This window comes from Globicephala melas, chromosome 7, assembly GCF_963455315.2.
Source record: "Globicephala melas chromosome 7, mGloMel1.2, whole genome shotgun sequence".
Taxonomy (NCBI): Eukaryota; Metazoa; Chordata; class Mammalia; order Artiodactyla; family Delphinidae; genus Globicephala; species Globicephala melas.
The window spans coordinates 13,757,784-13,773,913 of record NC_083320.1 but is presented as its reverse complement, the minus strand read 5'-3'; the positions used below and the strand labels follow the sequence as shown (position 1 = coordinate 13,773,913).

Sequence of the window (16,130 nt, the reverse complement as noted above, 5' to 3'; positions counted from 1 at the left end):
TTTTAGAAGCTTTTTATTATTTTGCCATTTTAAGCCAAATGACCCTGATTTGATTTATACCAAGCAATGAAGTATATTATTACTCTAAACCTCACAATTTTACATATAAAAAAGCAATTACTTCTTTAAATAAAGGCACTTCTCTAATGTTTTTTTTTTTTTTTTTTGCAGTACGCGGGCCTCTCACTGTTGCGGCCTCTCCCGCTGCAGAGCACAGGCTCCGGACGTGCAGGCCCAGCGGCCACGGTTCACGGGCCCAGCCGCTCCGCGGCACGTGGGATCCTCCCGGACCGGGGCACGAACCCGCGTCCCCCGCATTGGCAGGCGGACCCCCAACCACCGCGCCACCAGGGAAGCCCCTCTATTGTTAATTTTTAAATAATCACTTTAGCAACATTTTGTACATTTCACAAATCTTACGTGTTAGCTTTCCCGGTTTCAATTTATTGGAAATAAGGATTATAGGAGACTGAGAATTTTGAAAAGGAACTCATGGCTTTGTATGCCCTCAAATCCATTATTTTATGCAATATTATCTCAAATCTAATCTTATAAATAAAACATGTAATTATATTATTTATTCCATAAGGAAGGCTACTGGTATAGTCTTCATATTGTCAAATGAAGTTAGCAACTAAGGGAACAGAAATCAATAAATCAAAGCCGAAGTTTCCCTCTTTTTAATATTTGAAACAGGTAAGGAAATAAAAGAAATAAATAATTTATCTAAGTCAACAAAAATCACAAATCACTTCTGCAGACTAATTTTAAGTTACTTAATAAAAATACCTTCAAACTATTAATATTTACCTTTTTAACTGGTCCATAAAAGGTGGCATTGAGATCTGCAGAACCCATATGATGTTGGAGTGTGAGCTGTCGACCACTGTGTTTGGCTAAGTAAAACCTTCAGCAAATCAAACCATGTTTTTGAGAATCATGTAATTTATATATGTGAAATTATAAACTACCAACCCTTAACAAACATATATGCAAGGGAGACTTTAAAAGCTAAACAAAACCTTAGGAATCAAGTTCAGTTCCAATTTTTTTTTACAGAAAAGAAGCCCTAAATAAGGGGTGGGGGTGGCTGGGTGGGAAACAGACCTAAGAAACTTAGCTAGATATTAAGTGATAAAGGTAGCACACTAAGTACTTTCCACCAGTACATTTATTTGCCCCTGGCTGCTGCTCAGCCACCGCTGTTTATATGACCTCCTTTCTCCACAGTTAACCCAATAAGCAAGTCACCCCAAGCTAGTGTCAGACATCAACAATACAAAATATACTCCTAACCATGCACTAATGCTGAAGAAAGCAGATTGATATTCCTCTGAAAAGTTTATGCAATTCACCCTTACATATTAAATGCATAAAGGATAACATGAGATTTAAAAAATGGAGTATATACCCCTTCAATTGGGGACACTACTGAATGCTCAAATTTATCTAAATTCTGGACAATCTGTACTTAGAAATACAAAGTCTGATCTACATTTACCTTCTGAATATCTCAAAAGCATGTCTTGGTGCTGGTGGGATGTTGCACTTTGGTGTGGCTGACTGAGTGGGCCAATAACCTGTTGTGAGCACCCGAACTGTGAGATCAACACCACCTAAAGATACCTGTGGAAAAGAGAAGAAAATGTTCCCCCCTAATTAGCTAGGATGTGTTATCTGTTCCATACAGACACTGTGTTAGAGTTATCAAAGTAGTTATCTCCATATCCAACATTCAGCAAATAAAACACATCTTCTTAAAAGTTACACTCATCCAATGTTTTCCTAATTTTAACTATCCTGGCACATTTATAATTATTGCTTCAGATGCTGAATTTACAATACTGATCAAAGTTCCTAGCATATGAACAAAGTCTTACTGGTGTCATTGAAAAGTACAGAGATTTTGGTCCTCAAGATTTTTTTCAGATAAAATATCAAGGGGCCATTATCAGTATCATTTTAGGGAAAATTCTAGAATAATACCTTTCATCTCAGCTTTTAAACATTTTTACCATCTTAACACAGAAACAACACATTTCTAATATCCCAGTCACATTTCAACTATATTGACCATAACCTCCATGCTTTCACATGCAGCTCACATTCTATCCTCTGTCCTCTGCATAGGACACTAGATCCAGTTCTACACAGCAGGTGCTCTATAAGCATTTGCATAATGTTTGACTACCTCTACAAAATATATGCTAGCATTACCATCACAATTAGATATTTTTTCTTTTTAAATAAATTACAATTTTAAGAAAACAAAAATAAAACACATCAGCAGAAATTCTAAAGGGGGAAATATCTTTATTTTTAATATTCACAGCTTGTTTTAAACCATTATTCCATTTTTATGTAACCTGGATGATTTAGTGATAGAAATTCTTTAAAGAGAAAAATGAGTTTATAAATATCAAGAAGTATTCCACACTCAGATTTCTTCATAAATATCTAATAAATGATTTACTCTATTTTAAAGAAACTGAATCCAGAAATCTTACGTGACACATAGGAGAGATGATCACAGCAGACTCTTAGATGATGAATGGAGAAGGGGCTGAGAACTGTTTGTACACTTGTAATTGGGAAGGGGGTCACAACTTGGTTCAATCCACCCAAGACAATGAAGTCTTTCATCTCTTTTCCCGTATCTCCACGTCTTGCTCCCTAATCTTCAAGTCTTTCCTCAAAATGTCGTTTTTTAAAGGAGGCCTTCCTCGGCCACTCTTCCTTGCTACAGATTTCCTCTATATCTCCTATCACCAGCTAAGGTGCTATGTAATTACTTATCTTGTTGATCATCCGTCTCCCAGATTGGAAAGTAAGCTCCAACATGGCAGGGATTTTTGTCTATTCTCTGCTGTATAACCAGTGCCTAGAAAAACGCTTGGCACAGAAACAATGAGTTATTTGTTAAATTAAAAAAAGAAGAAGAGGGCTTTCCTGGTGTCGCAGTGGTTAAGAATCCGCCTGCCAATGCAGGGGGCATGGGTTCGAGTCCTGAGCCGGGAAGATCCCACATGCCAAGGAGCAACTAAGCCCGTGCGCCCCAACTACTGAGCCTGCGCTCTAGAGCCTGTGCTCCACAACAAGAGAAGCCACCGCAATGAGAAGCCCGCACACTGCAACGAAGAGTAGCCCCCCGCTCACCATAACTAGAGAAAGCCCGTGCACAGCAACGAAGACCCAATACAGCCAAAAATAAATAAATAAATAAATAAATAAAATTTATTAAAAAAGAAAAAGAAAGAACCTCAAGGAACTATTACTCTAATGGTTTGGACCTTTTCTTTCTACCTCTCTTAGTAATATATATATATATATTTTGCGGTATGCGGGCCTCTCACTGTTGTGGCCTCTCCTGTTGCGGAGCACAGGCTCTGGACGCGCAGGCTCAGCGGCCATGGCTCACGGGCCCAGCGGCTCCGCGGCATGTGGGATCTTCCCGAACCAGGGCACGAACCCGTGTCCCCTGCATTGGCAGGCAGACTCTCAACCACTGTGTCACCAGGGAAGCCCCTCTTAGTAATATTTTTAAACCATTCAGCTTATTTTCCAAGATAGCACATGCCAGGGACAAGTACACAGAAACAGAGGTACCAGAAAAGTCTGTCTGGATGTGATATGATTTGCTGATATAAATAAACAGAAATACGATAGCAAGGTGGTTTTCCTGTTCCTATCCCCATTAAAGTAAAACACAGGAAAGAAATGCACACTTAAATTTCCCTCAGCATAATAAATATGACTTATCTAATAAAATATACAAGTATTTAGCATTTTAAGAAAAGTACTTGTTAATATGACTTCTGAAAGTAAACAGAAGAGTCATTCTCTTGGTATATTTAAACAGGCCAAGAACCTTCAAGAAAGTTACAGAGAATTATCTGAGGATTGATGATGTTTTAAAAGGGTTCCAAGATTTCAGAAAGTTCAAGATTTGTTTTGATTCCTCTGTCACTTTTCATCAAATCTTTCTAATGAAGATTAAGGCTTAGGAGACATAAAGCTTAAGATCCTTAGTTTAAACAATTACAAAATAGCCAATAATTGCATGCGAATAATGGCCTTACAAAGTGAAAGCTGCAACCAGATTAGCAGATATACAACTTTGAACATCTTGATAAGTACTCTACTTACTGGGATAACAAATTATGAAACAAATATTCCACCATAAAGTGCAGGATATATCTGAATAATCAAAATGAAAGAATAGAAAATGCACAACTTCATAACAATAGAAAATAACAAAAGCAAACAATCTGATGAAATGATCACGTTGAACAATCATTCCCTCTTTTTTAAAAAGTGCAAGAGAGTGGTCGAGAGTAAATAAAGACCGTAATTTTCTTATCAAAATGCCTTCAACTACCACAGATAAGGTAATCAGACAGCTAAAAAAATAGTAACGGTTCTGGACACATCCGGGAACATTCCTTTACATGGTTTCAATACAGCATTTATTCAGACCAGGTTATCTCCTTATAGCTCTTAAATATGTGTAACATTAGTGGAAGAAAAACAAAAAAAACAAAAAATGTACCATATGAAAATATGATTTTATCAATGCATTAGACAGAATGAAGCACAAATCCCTGAACAATCTAAAAGAGAAAAACATCTAGGATAATCACATTATTCAGTCCCTGCCCACTCAAATTTCTATTTATCACAGAGTCTATCTTTCCTGCTCTCAGCCTTTCTCCACTGTAAACATCCGAGGCAAATCACACAACTATTTATAACAAAGAGGAAACAGAAGTCCCTCTGAGTCAGAATGTCTTAATATATATAAATGTCCATTTCTACAGAATTAGGTATTTTCACATATTTTGTTTGTGATGAGACCTATGGGACCAGTAGAAGTGATGATCTTATATTTAAATATCAAAGAAAAGACCTCCAATTTTTTTTTAAATGGTTGTGACATGTCTTAATTATGAAGTAGTATACTGTCAGTTGAGAAAGAAAACATTAAAGAAAAAATGTGGAGTTCTCTAAACTTAAAGTTACAGTTGAAAAACAGTTTAAAAAAAAAAGAAGAGAGAAGGGAAAATTCTGAACTTAATTAAACCCCACTGAATCTTCACAAAACCCCACTGGACTCCAAGGCCATATAAGTTGCAGCTTACTGCCTTCTGGGAATCACAATACAAAACCACATTTATAACACACTAGCATCAGTGTTTTTATACTCAGTTCACCCTCCACCGACCCTGAGGATGTCAGGCCCATTTATCCTGACATTTCAGATGAATAAGAATACTGACGTACAGGAAAATCAGGTAACAATTCTAAGATAGCACCATCCTGGGGTAAAGTAAAAGGAAGAGCATTAAAACTCAGTAAGCTTGCATAAGCCTGGTCTTCTTTCCCTAACCTAAAAATGGTTATAACAGCAGAATCACTATTTATTAAATTTTCAGTATATTCCTTCAAGTGGGGAAGATAAACTAAGTTTTATAAGAATAAGAAAAAATATTTTAAGATTAATAGTTAGAAAAAGCAGTTATATGGGAGAAATAATTTTTAAAGCACTCACAGACAATACATATGTTGTCACTAATGGCATTTAAAGAAATGACATGGGGTGGGGGGAAGGATAAATTGGGAGACTGAGATTGACATATACACACTACTATATATAAAATAGATAACTAATAAGAATCTGCTGCATAGCACAGGGAACTCTACTCAATACTCTGTAATGGCCTATATGGAAAATGAATCTAAAAAAAAAAAGAGTGGATATATGGTATGTACAACTGATTCACTTTGCTGTACACCTGAAACTAATATAACATTGTAAATCAACTATACTCCATAAAAGTTTTTTAAAAAATAAATAACACCAGCAATTCAGTTATCTGATTGGATGAAAATGCCCATTACAGAAGACTTTACATAAACACATTTACATAAGTAGAAATTAATGAAGAATCTTACCCCAGTGGCCTGTAGATGTTGCCTGAACTCATCCATAGTTGTGTTTGAGATGCTCATATCCCTAAACATTCCTTCCAGTTTTGATGTGAATTGACATCCACATTCAGTCTGTGGAAGAAAAACAAATATACACAAATAAATGATGGATTTTACTATTAGAAAATGTACAAAGAAACTCTTCCATCTTACTGTCATCCTTCCTAAATCTTTCCAATAGTTGTTCTATGTCTGTGGATACCAACTTCAGTGTGATTAAGATTAATCCAAGAATTTTATTTTAAAATGCAAATTCCCAGACTCTCTGAGATTCCCATAAACCTCACTGAAGGCAGTGCTCAGAACTCTTATGTTTTCAGCAAGAAACACTCATATCAGGTGATATGGGTACAAGTAGTCTGTGGACCACACTCTGTGAAACAGAACTATATGGTGATATTCCCTTTATTGTTTCCCTTGTACTAATCCTCCCCCAGATCTCCATGAATGAATGTATCTGCCACACCAAGAGAAATTCCAGCACACTGTGAATGTCCCAGAACTTGAACAAATCTAAGTACAGCCTGCTCAAAAAAATCTAGTTTTATTAATTTAGAGAAATAAGTATTTTAAATCAATTAAGTATTTCCCAGTCACATGTTGCTGGTGCTCAATTATGTGATAATCATTAGTGACGTGCACTCCAATCCATCTTTTTTTTTTTCCATTCCATCTTAAATACACCTTACCTTTAACTTAGAAATCATATTTTTTTCAGAGTCATCAGAAACACTTTTATTTGTGAGAAGTCTCCTTGCCAAGTGTTGTTTATAGTAACGTTCAAATACATCTTTTTCTTGCATAAACCTAAAAAGGACCATTGCCTTATCCAATATTGTTTCTACTTCTTGTTCTGTTAGCTGCAAACCATTGAAAAGACAATTTAACAATTACACAATTTTAGTTCTACAAAAACAGCATCACAGTTCATCAATAGTTTAAAAACACTGTTTGATAACAAACATAAACATCTGGTTGAGATATGTCAGAAGGAGGGATCTAGTGCGAGAAAGTGCCTCCTACTTTATCTAGTAGCACGACTCTTAAATCCTCATCTAGTGCAGCATTAATCAGGGGCTGGAATGGAGCTCCACTCCCTAGTGGGCTACCTCTGAAAGGGAGGCATGAAGTGATACATGGCTGGATTAAAGGATGACTGAGAACAGAAGAAATGAAATTTTAATCACATAAAAGAATTTTACCATGCCCTTGCATAGTATGTAGGCAGAAACTTACATGGCCATAAGACAGATATTTTTATATAAGCTCATTCAAAATCTAAATTGTGCAACCAGAACGGTAATAATGTTATAATTCCAAAAGTAAAAAGGACTCTTGCCCCTAATCTTTTAAATAAGGGCAAGATGATACTGTGGCAGGTTGTATTAAGCTTATATTAAAAATATGGTAGACTACTCAGCTGTGTATTTTCTATTTGGTGTCCTTAGTAATCTTCCTCTTATTTGTTTCTTTGTTATAGCTACCTATTTGTTGCTTTGCCCTTCTGTCTCACAAATCCCAAGATGAAGTCAAGAAGACCAATTCACGTGTGATCACAATCTGCTTATTTTGATTTTCTGTGCTGGAGTGAGCTTCCAAGATCCCAGATATATTATAAAGGCTTGAAACTGAGCTTCCATACATGCTTTCGAACTATTTTCTGATACCTATTCTAGTCTGTGCCTTCAAATTTTTGGCACTCAAGTATTGTTTGATACGTAACCCCCAGAACCAGGTGACAGCAAGCAACATTCTATGTGCCACATGGATAGCTGTATTCTAGTTCCTTATTATCTCTATAGCATATCTAACCCTCACAATCTCAAGTCTATGGATGTGTAGTTGTTTTTGATGCCAGTTACACATTCAATGAAATGTCAAAGTACTTCTGACCATTTCAAATACTTGAAACAATCCTTTCAAATATCACAGTGCACATTTAAGCACAGCAAAGGAGGACTGTTTAATTTTATATCTACAAAATTCCCTAATTTTATATTTCCTAATTTTATATCTACAAATAAAACTTAATGTATTTTCAAATGCATTAATACTTACCCCTTTGACTCCCTTTTTCAGCTTATCATCAATAAATAATGAGAGGTATTCAGGGGACCTGGAGTTGAGGTTGAGAAAATACTCAAAGTCACCCGCAATAGTTTGTTTAAAGAGCCGGTCGTTATTAAACGATTCCTGGAGGAAGCGATCAAACCTACTCTTCAGATCCAATAAGCCCTTCCAAATAAAAACAAAGAAACTTAGGATACATTATAATAACTTTTCTATAAACAATACATGTGTAACTACACACGTTTAACTTTGCTGGTAATAAATGTGTGCATTCAGTGTTAAACTTACAGATTCTATATTGCTATTTTCAAGCCTGTTTCTAAGCCTGTTAAAAATGTCAGTGGTGAGAGAAGTATTCTATCTTCCATTTATGTATTATTCTATTAAAGATGAACCAAAGATTCTCCTCACTTTTTCTCCCCACCTTCCTCTATCTTGACTGAATGGGTGAGCCTGAGAGAAAATTAGCTTTAAAAATACATAGAGAAAGCTTATTCATATTAAAATATGAAAAACTTGAGAGCGTAATATATTTGTTGTACTGCTTGAAAGCAAAATATCTTGAACCAAAAAGTCACTAAAACAGTTATTTTTTCTTGAACACACTAAGGTAGTATATGAACTCTAAAGCATACAAAAAAGTAGAAAGAACTTTCATTCTTGAGACTATTTAAATAGACTTCTTCATCAGACAAGCTCATAAATGAAAAGAAGTGGGTGAGTTTGTATCCCTGATATAAATATACATGCTTTCCAAAATTCTAAAATATTTAGGATAATTACATATTAATTTACCACTGGAAAAATTAAGTCAGAAATACATACTACATAGCTTTGTAAAAGTGACCTTTTTAGCACTTGTCAAAATTACTTTATGATAAAGAGAATCTTCTGTATTTACTCACCTGGATATAGTCAACGGGATTCTTTCCTTCTCCTTCCTCAGAAACAAGGGCTTTACCTTGTTCCCTCAAGTAGGAACTCATACACTCACACATTGTTTTCAAACCATTTGGCACACGACTAAATAACTTGTACATGCAAGCAAGGTCTGCAATCAGAACACACACACAAATTGGCTACATTAAAAATTAAGAAAAGAAATTTGAATCCCTGTTCATGCTAATTTGCGATACTTAAAGAAGCTTATTTCTCCATTATGATCATTTGCTGACCACATGAAAAACTATTAAAAAAAAAAACCCCAGGAAAACAGGGAAAAAAAGCTAGTTAATGGTTATTACTGCAATTTACAAAATACGTCTTACAGATGAGATACTTTAAAAGCATCAATAAAATGTCATAGCAAATTTTAGTTTACATGGAAGAGATGTCCAAACAGCATAATAGTCACAAAAAATGAAAACTGAAGTTTTGCGTTCCTACATAATTTAGCCTATATAATTCTAATCTAGAATCTAGTTAATACTGCAAAACAACTGTCAAAAGGATAACTTTAACTGTGGTATACCTGGCAGTTAATGTAATAAAGAAGAAATTTAAAAACGAATTAAAGTCTTACAGATAATTTTTAAGTATATCTGTCTCAAGAGTTCAAATGACAACCATGACAACAAATAAAATTAAATATACTAGGATTTATTTCATTACACATCATGGTAAAATTCATGTGAAATTTACAGCGCAAATTCCTGTTCTTTAATATTTTCCTCAGAGCAATCCCTAATATTTCCCAGGTGTTGACCTAAGCCAATATGTATATTTTAAAAATTGGTTTATCTCACTACATTGTTTTTATTTAGAAGGAAAACTCTGGACTCTATTTTTTACAAGATTAAAATGTGGAGTTAAAATACTGCTTTCCATATGTCTAATGTATCTATGAAATAAGAATTTACTGGGAGGCTATAGTGTCAAAACTTTACAATGATATAAAAAGGCTTTATGATTGAGAACTTTTAAATATGGAGTTAGTACAGCAGTTTCTAGATCAGTGGCTGGAAAACTGTTTTCTGTAAAGCACCAGAGTAAATATTTTAAACTTGTGGACCATATGGTCTCTTTTACAACTACTCGATTTTGCCATTGTAGCCATAAAGAAGCTGCAGATAATACATAAATGAATGGGCATGACTGTGTTCCAATAAAACTTGATTTATGGACACTGAGATCTAAAACTTATATAATTTTCATGTGTAATGAAATATTATTTTTTTTTTTTTTTCAAGCAAACTGATAGTGGGCCAGATTTGGCAGACAGGCTATAATTTGCCCACCCTGGTCTACATTTATAAGAGCAACTTAGATCTTAAAACTGAAGTTGTATGTATTTTAAAGATACCTGGACACAAGTTTTACAAAAAGGGCTTCAAAATTTGTTTCAATGACTTTCAAAAGCAAATTTCATTAAAAAGTGCTTTCATCAATAATATATGTCCAAAATAATCTACACACAGCAAATCTGACAGTTTTTCACATTTGTTATAAATTACAACCAAGTTTCCCATGTTAAAAACAAATATTACAAACAATAATTTATGAACATATATACTACAGTAAACTTGGCATATCAAATACCTCATGACAAAATAGTTCCCAACTTTGTCTACTTTGTTCCTATGTTGTTACAGTTTTGCTTAGTCACGTGTATATTTAACAGTATGTAAATTAATACAATTTCATTATATGTAATTCACTGTATATAAATAAATGTATGGCTTAGTGGAGAATGTGAAAGAGAAAATGAAAAATATGCATCATTCAAAAATTAAATATCATTATTTCTGTATACACTTCATAAAACAATAAAATGATACCATTCAAACTTAATTTCATAATGTTATCTGCATTTAATTATCAATCCAACTCATCCTCCGTTCATGGTGGGAAAAAACTTTTTCACTTTCTGATTTATGAGATACTTGGCTTCATAATGGTGAAGCTGTGTCTCTGACATATTCTTGACATACTGCTCACGAGCAGGGCCTAGCATAATTAAAGATACTCTGCAATTAGGTTTCTAGTGGAAAGCCAGGAAAACTGAAGCCATGATTTTAAAATTTAATTTAGAATCACAGAAAGCTGCTTATTTGTGGAGAACATTAAGTACTAAATAGAAACTATGGTAAGTGGCTATTCTGACACTCCATTATTTATGCACTTATTAAGCACTTGCCATGTGTTAGGTATACTTAATGCCTTTAACACAAGTCTCCATGCAGGTTACAGTTACTATAATTCAGGTATGCTCAACAACCTCCCCATCAAACATTTCCTAGCCTCTAATCTCCAAGCCCATTTCATCTCCCCTCCTCAATAATCCCCACCCAAGGTGACTAAGAAAGCATTAACTCAATAACTAAACAGTACATTAGAAAATTGAGGGCTTCCCTGGTGGCGCAGTGGTTAAGAATCCGCCTGCCAGTAGTGCAGGGGACACCCTGGAGCCCTGGTTCGGGAAGATCCCACATGCCATGGAGCAACTAAGGCCACGCGCCACAACTACTGAGCCCGCGCGCCTAGTGCCCGTGCTCCGCAACAAGAGAAGCCACCGTAATGAGAACCCCGCGCACCGCAACGAAGAGTAGCCCCCGCTCACCGCAACTAGAGAAAGCCTGCGCACAGCAACAAAGACCCAATGCAGACAAAAATAAATAATTTTTTTTTTAAAAAAAGGATAGATTCTCATTTTAAGTAAAGGAAAATGCTTTTCATAAAGTCCTATCTGCCAGGGACCAATGATCAGGGTCATCAAACTATGGTCCATGGACCAACTACAGCCCGCTGCTTGTTTTTGTACACCTCACAAAGAATGGTTTTCACATTTTTAAATGTTTGAAAAATAAAAATCAAAGTTTTATAGGAACACAGTCAAGTTTAATTCGTTTGTGTTATTGCCTATGCCTACTTTCTCACTATTACAGCAGAGATGAGTAGTTTACTGTCTGGTCCAAGCATCTAAAATATTTATTATCTGGCCTTTTACAAAAAAAGCTTGCCAATCCCTGACAGACCATAGGCATCCAGGAGTAGCTTATTTTAGAAAACATGACAAACATTTTTAAAAATCATTTTTGTTTTGCTTTTATAAAAAAGGTTTACCAGAAGGGTCTTTTAAAAAGTAACTTTCTCTAGTTTAATAAAAACAATAAATTTACATACAACTTTTTAGGAACTTAGCACATATATAGAAATATAACCATTTGAAAACACAAGGCAAAGATTCCACTAGAGAAAGAATGGAACAACCTCTCTGCTTACCATCTTTGTTTTCCCTCCTCTTACATCCTCCTCTTTTAAATTATTAACTTAAAAAAATTTTTTCCCATTCCCTACCTATGTCATGACCCAACAGGCAATATGCATTTATTTTATAAGAAATACATGGCTAAAATATTGCTAAGACTTCATCTAAGAGCACCAAATTTTTTTATTTTTAAGTACCATATCAGTGACTTATCCAGTCATAGTTTTAAAGAAAATCTTCAGAAACTGAAGAGGACAACATGACCATTCTTTACAATTTCTCCTTGGGTACTTGTTACAAAATAACATTTTAGGAAAATCAGGTAAATAGCCAAGAAGAGTAAATGTTACAGTTACCTCCAAAATGTTTACTTTTAAGCAATTCTCCTTTCTCCTCTTTCATTCTATAACAAGATATCCAATCTACTAATTTATCTAAATATGTCAACATGGAAGACACATATTTTTGCATTTTTGGTACCCTTACCACAACTAACTCCCAAAGAAATGCTTACAAAAATTTTAAGATTGGAACTTCAGGTTGTAAAAGAATCACAAAAACTACAGGAGAGTGTGTGGGAAAGAAGAGTCTAAACACCCTGGTATAGAAATATAAAGTACAGGAATAGGTGAGGATCATTGACCTTATAAATAATATTAATCTTCTTCTTTTTTTTTAAGCTCTTTTATTTTCTCCTCTATTTTTTTTTCTCCCCTTTGGTGCACCGTGTGGCTTGTGGGATCTTAGTTCCCCAACCAGGGATCGAACCTGTGCCCCCTGCAGTAGAAGCACGGGGTCTTAACCACTGGACCGCCAGGGAAGTCCCTAAACTTACCTTTTGGGTTAAGAAAAACAAAAAGTGAGGAGACTTAAGATGAAAGAAGAAAAAAAGCCGCTTGATTCACTAGGAATATCTAAAATCCTCATTAATACGTGTAAAGTAACAACAGTGATAAATTAATGACAAACACCACAACTTCTTGAAAATTGACATTCATAAACTACAATAGGAAAAAAAAATACTGAGAACCTGGTAGAACTATAAGAATTTAATTATTTTTCAACTGCTAACACTTACCTTCTGTCTTTCCGTTTTTCAACATATGTACTAGCCCCGAATTCTCCATTTCTACTATAGTTTTCATGTGCTTGGAAATGAGTTCCCTCTCAACCACCTTTACAATTGGCTCTTCAGTTGATTTGTCAAGGCAGTGCATCACTCGTTCTATTTCTTCATTAATTCTAGCTTCTACTTTCTTTATATATACTGAAGCACTGTTTTCTGCTAAAAATTTCTGGCTTTCCATCTGCAAATAAGAAGCATGATTTTTTTTTTTTAAAACACAGAAGCAAAATGTGCTTCTGCTTTTAACTGGGTTTCTACAGTTTCTCATAAACCAAACTAAATATCCCAAGCACTATTAACATTTTATATACTGTCTTATTATATATATTCATATAGTCCGAATTATACCCTTTAAAGCATTACTTACATAAGACTTAATTAATACATTATCCTTAAGCAGCGTTTTTCAGACTTTGCCAGTGTATTCCAAATAGCAGAAAAAGTAAGCACACGCCAGTGAAGATCAAAAGTATAGAATGAAGCATCTGACCCCAAGTGAGAGTGGGAAATTCTTCTTTGATTTGTTTTATTGTAAAATTATGCCTAAAAAGATTCATCATGTTTATCATACAGTTTTGCTGGCATACTGGTAGTTACTAAAGTCCTCCTGCCACCCCACTCCCGCTCTCAAAGGAATATATATAAAGTTTGGGAAATAGAGCTTTTGAGTTACTATTAATCTTGTCTTCTAACACCAGCCTTAGAGAAATTCCAGTAAATTTTAAATGTTGGCTCAACTGACTTCAATCTCATAGTAAAATTAACAAATATACCTAAGAATTACATAAAAGATGTATTAATATAAATTATGTACAAAATGTAATAACATTTCCCATTCTCTTAATAAAAAGTAGTTTATACCAAATGTACAATGGATGGCTAGTGGGAAGCTGCCGCATAGCACAGGGAGCTCAGCTCGATGCTCTGTGACCACCTAGAGGGGTGGGATAGGGAGGGTGGGAGGGAGGCTCAAGAGGGAGGGGATATGGGGATATATGTATACATATAGCTGATTCACTTTGTTATACAACAGAAACTAACACAACATTGTAAAGCAATTATACTCCAATAAAGATGTTAAAAAAAGAAAGCAGTTTAAAATAATCAAGTTTCTAAGAATAAACATTAACACACCAAACAAAAATCTTGGTGAGACCGTCACTTCACTGTCAAAACTGTATTTTATATATACACACAGATATATCCATATGCCACTGTAACACACTTTGGGATCCTGACAATTAATCACCTACTGGTATTTCTATACTGTAATGAAGGTAATCAAAACAAATGCAAACGTCAAAAACGTTGCCAGAAATATCTAGAAGTAGTTGCTGTGTTACCAGAAAATAAAGCCTGTTTCCTACATTATAAAATTAATAGTTCATGAAGTATGGTCCAGGCTCACCAGTACAGGCCACACAAAGCTTCCTGAAGGCTACTGGCTGATTTCTGAAAAGCGGCCTGGGGGTTACGCCAGTCCAAAGGACACCAAAACCCACCAAGTCTACTTCTATACTCATCCGATGGCTTCTACGAATGACGCACTGTAGAGTTATTGTATCGTTCTATTCATTTAGTTCTTTAAAAGGTTATTACTAAAGTTGACCAGTAAAGTCTACTTTAGCAACACTACAAAGCTCCTACTATAAATTGCTCAGATAGTTGAGGCTTTCAGGAAGAACGCCTGATTATCATGACCTTATAAATATTGTCTTATCATTTGTCGTAGTACTCAGTAATTGTTATTATCATTTCATTACAAAATAGTACCGGTTTAGCTTTACTTTCAGCAACGTAGTTGATTCGGGGTTGTACATACTGCTGCAAATTTTTATCAACTGTAATTACTGACTTTTAATTTCCTAATCAACAGCTCTTAAGACATATATATGCCTTATGGGATCATGCATATATCTATATTTATTTTACTAGTAACTTATATTACCAAAAAGCCTGAACAGTGAAACTTCATTGGTGATGTACTGCCTGTGAATCTATGGTAAATAATTAGTAACATATAAATATAATAAAATTTAAGGTTATTTCTAAGTTTATATGTTTTATACATATAATTTTAAAAAAATCACGTTAAGTCCAACCTCTTCGACTTATTTTCAGACAGTTCCTTCACTGGAATGTGAGACTGTGGGGTAGGTGTGCTGAAGGGTGTAATTTGCACCCTCTTCCCCAAAGGGCCTCAGTACGAAAAGGTCAAAATGCTTAAATTACTAACTATATTCGGTAATTTTAAGAACATCTTAAAAGAGTATTTATTTATATCTCACTGATTACCTGAAAAAACTCTGCAGACATTTCCAAAAAAGGAGCCTCAAAATCTTCTTCATAGACTGATCGTCCTTCGAGACCTAAAATCATTAACATCTGGCAAGCATTTCTTATTGCGCCTCTGTCAAAAGAAGTTAAAACCACTTGATAATAAAAACACATTAAAGATTCATGTAAAAGATGCAGCAGAAGTAGCTAGAAAAACTTTCAGAGCAAGTTTTTTTTAACCAAAGTGACCAATCTCCCATAAGCAACTAATTTATAACATAAGGATTTAGAGTAATTTTAATTGGAAAGCCTATCTTGACTGCACAGCTATTTATCTCAAGTTGTTCTCATGCTGTTGTAACTTAGCATTTTTGAAGAAAATATGTTTAAAATGACTAAATATTCCTGTGTATTTAAAAGTGCAAAAAGAATAAACAGCCTATCAGGAAGCAGGGAGGAGAG

At 34.8% G+C, this 16,130-nt stretch overlaps 1 protein-coding gene across 2 annotated transcripts in view; it reads right to left on the bottom strand.

The window, feature by feature from the left end:
- Window positions 1–16,130, bottom strand: part of CUL3 (cullin 3) — a 98,089-nt gene that overhangs the window by 23,069 nt on the left and 58,890 nt on the right. For both annotated transcript variants that reach the window (XM_030833807.3, XM_030833987.3), the window contains exons 5-12: window positions 15,687–15,801; window positions 13,344–13,572; window positions 8,964–9,109; window positions 8,047–8,223; window positions 6,678–6,848; window positions 5,953–6,060; window positions 1,502–1,626; window positions 811–907 (exon numbers count right to left, since the gene is read on the bottom strand). In XM_030833807.3, coding sequence (XP_030689667.1) covers window positions 811–907; window positions 1,502–1,626; window positions 5,953–6,060; window positions 6,678–6,848; window positions 8,047–8,223; window positions 8,964–9,109; window positions 13,344–13,572; window positions 15,687–15,801 — 1,168 coding nt within the window. The remainder of the gene's footprint in view (window positions 1–810; window positions 908–1,501; window positions 1,627–5,952; window positions 6,061–6,677; window positions 6,849–8,046; window positions 8,224–8,963; window positions 9,110–13,343; window positions 13,573–15,686; window positions 15,802–16,130) is intronic.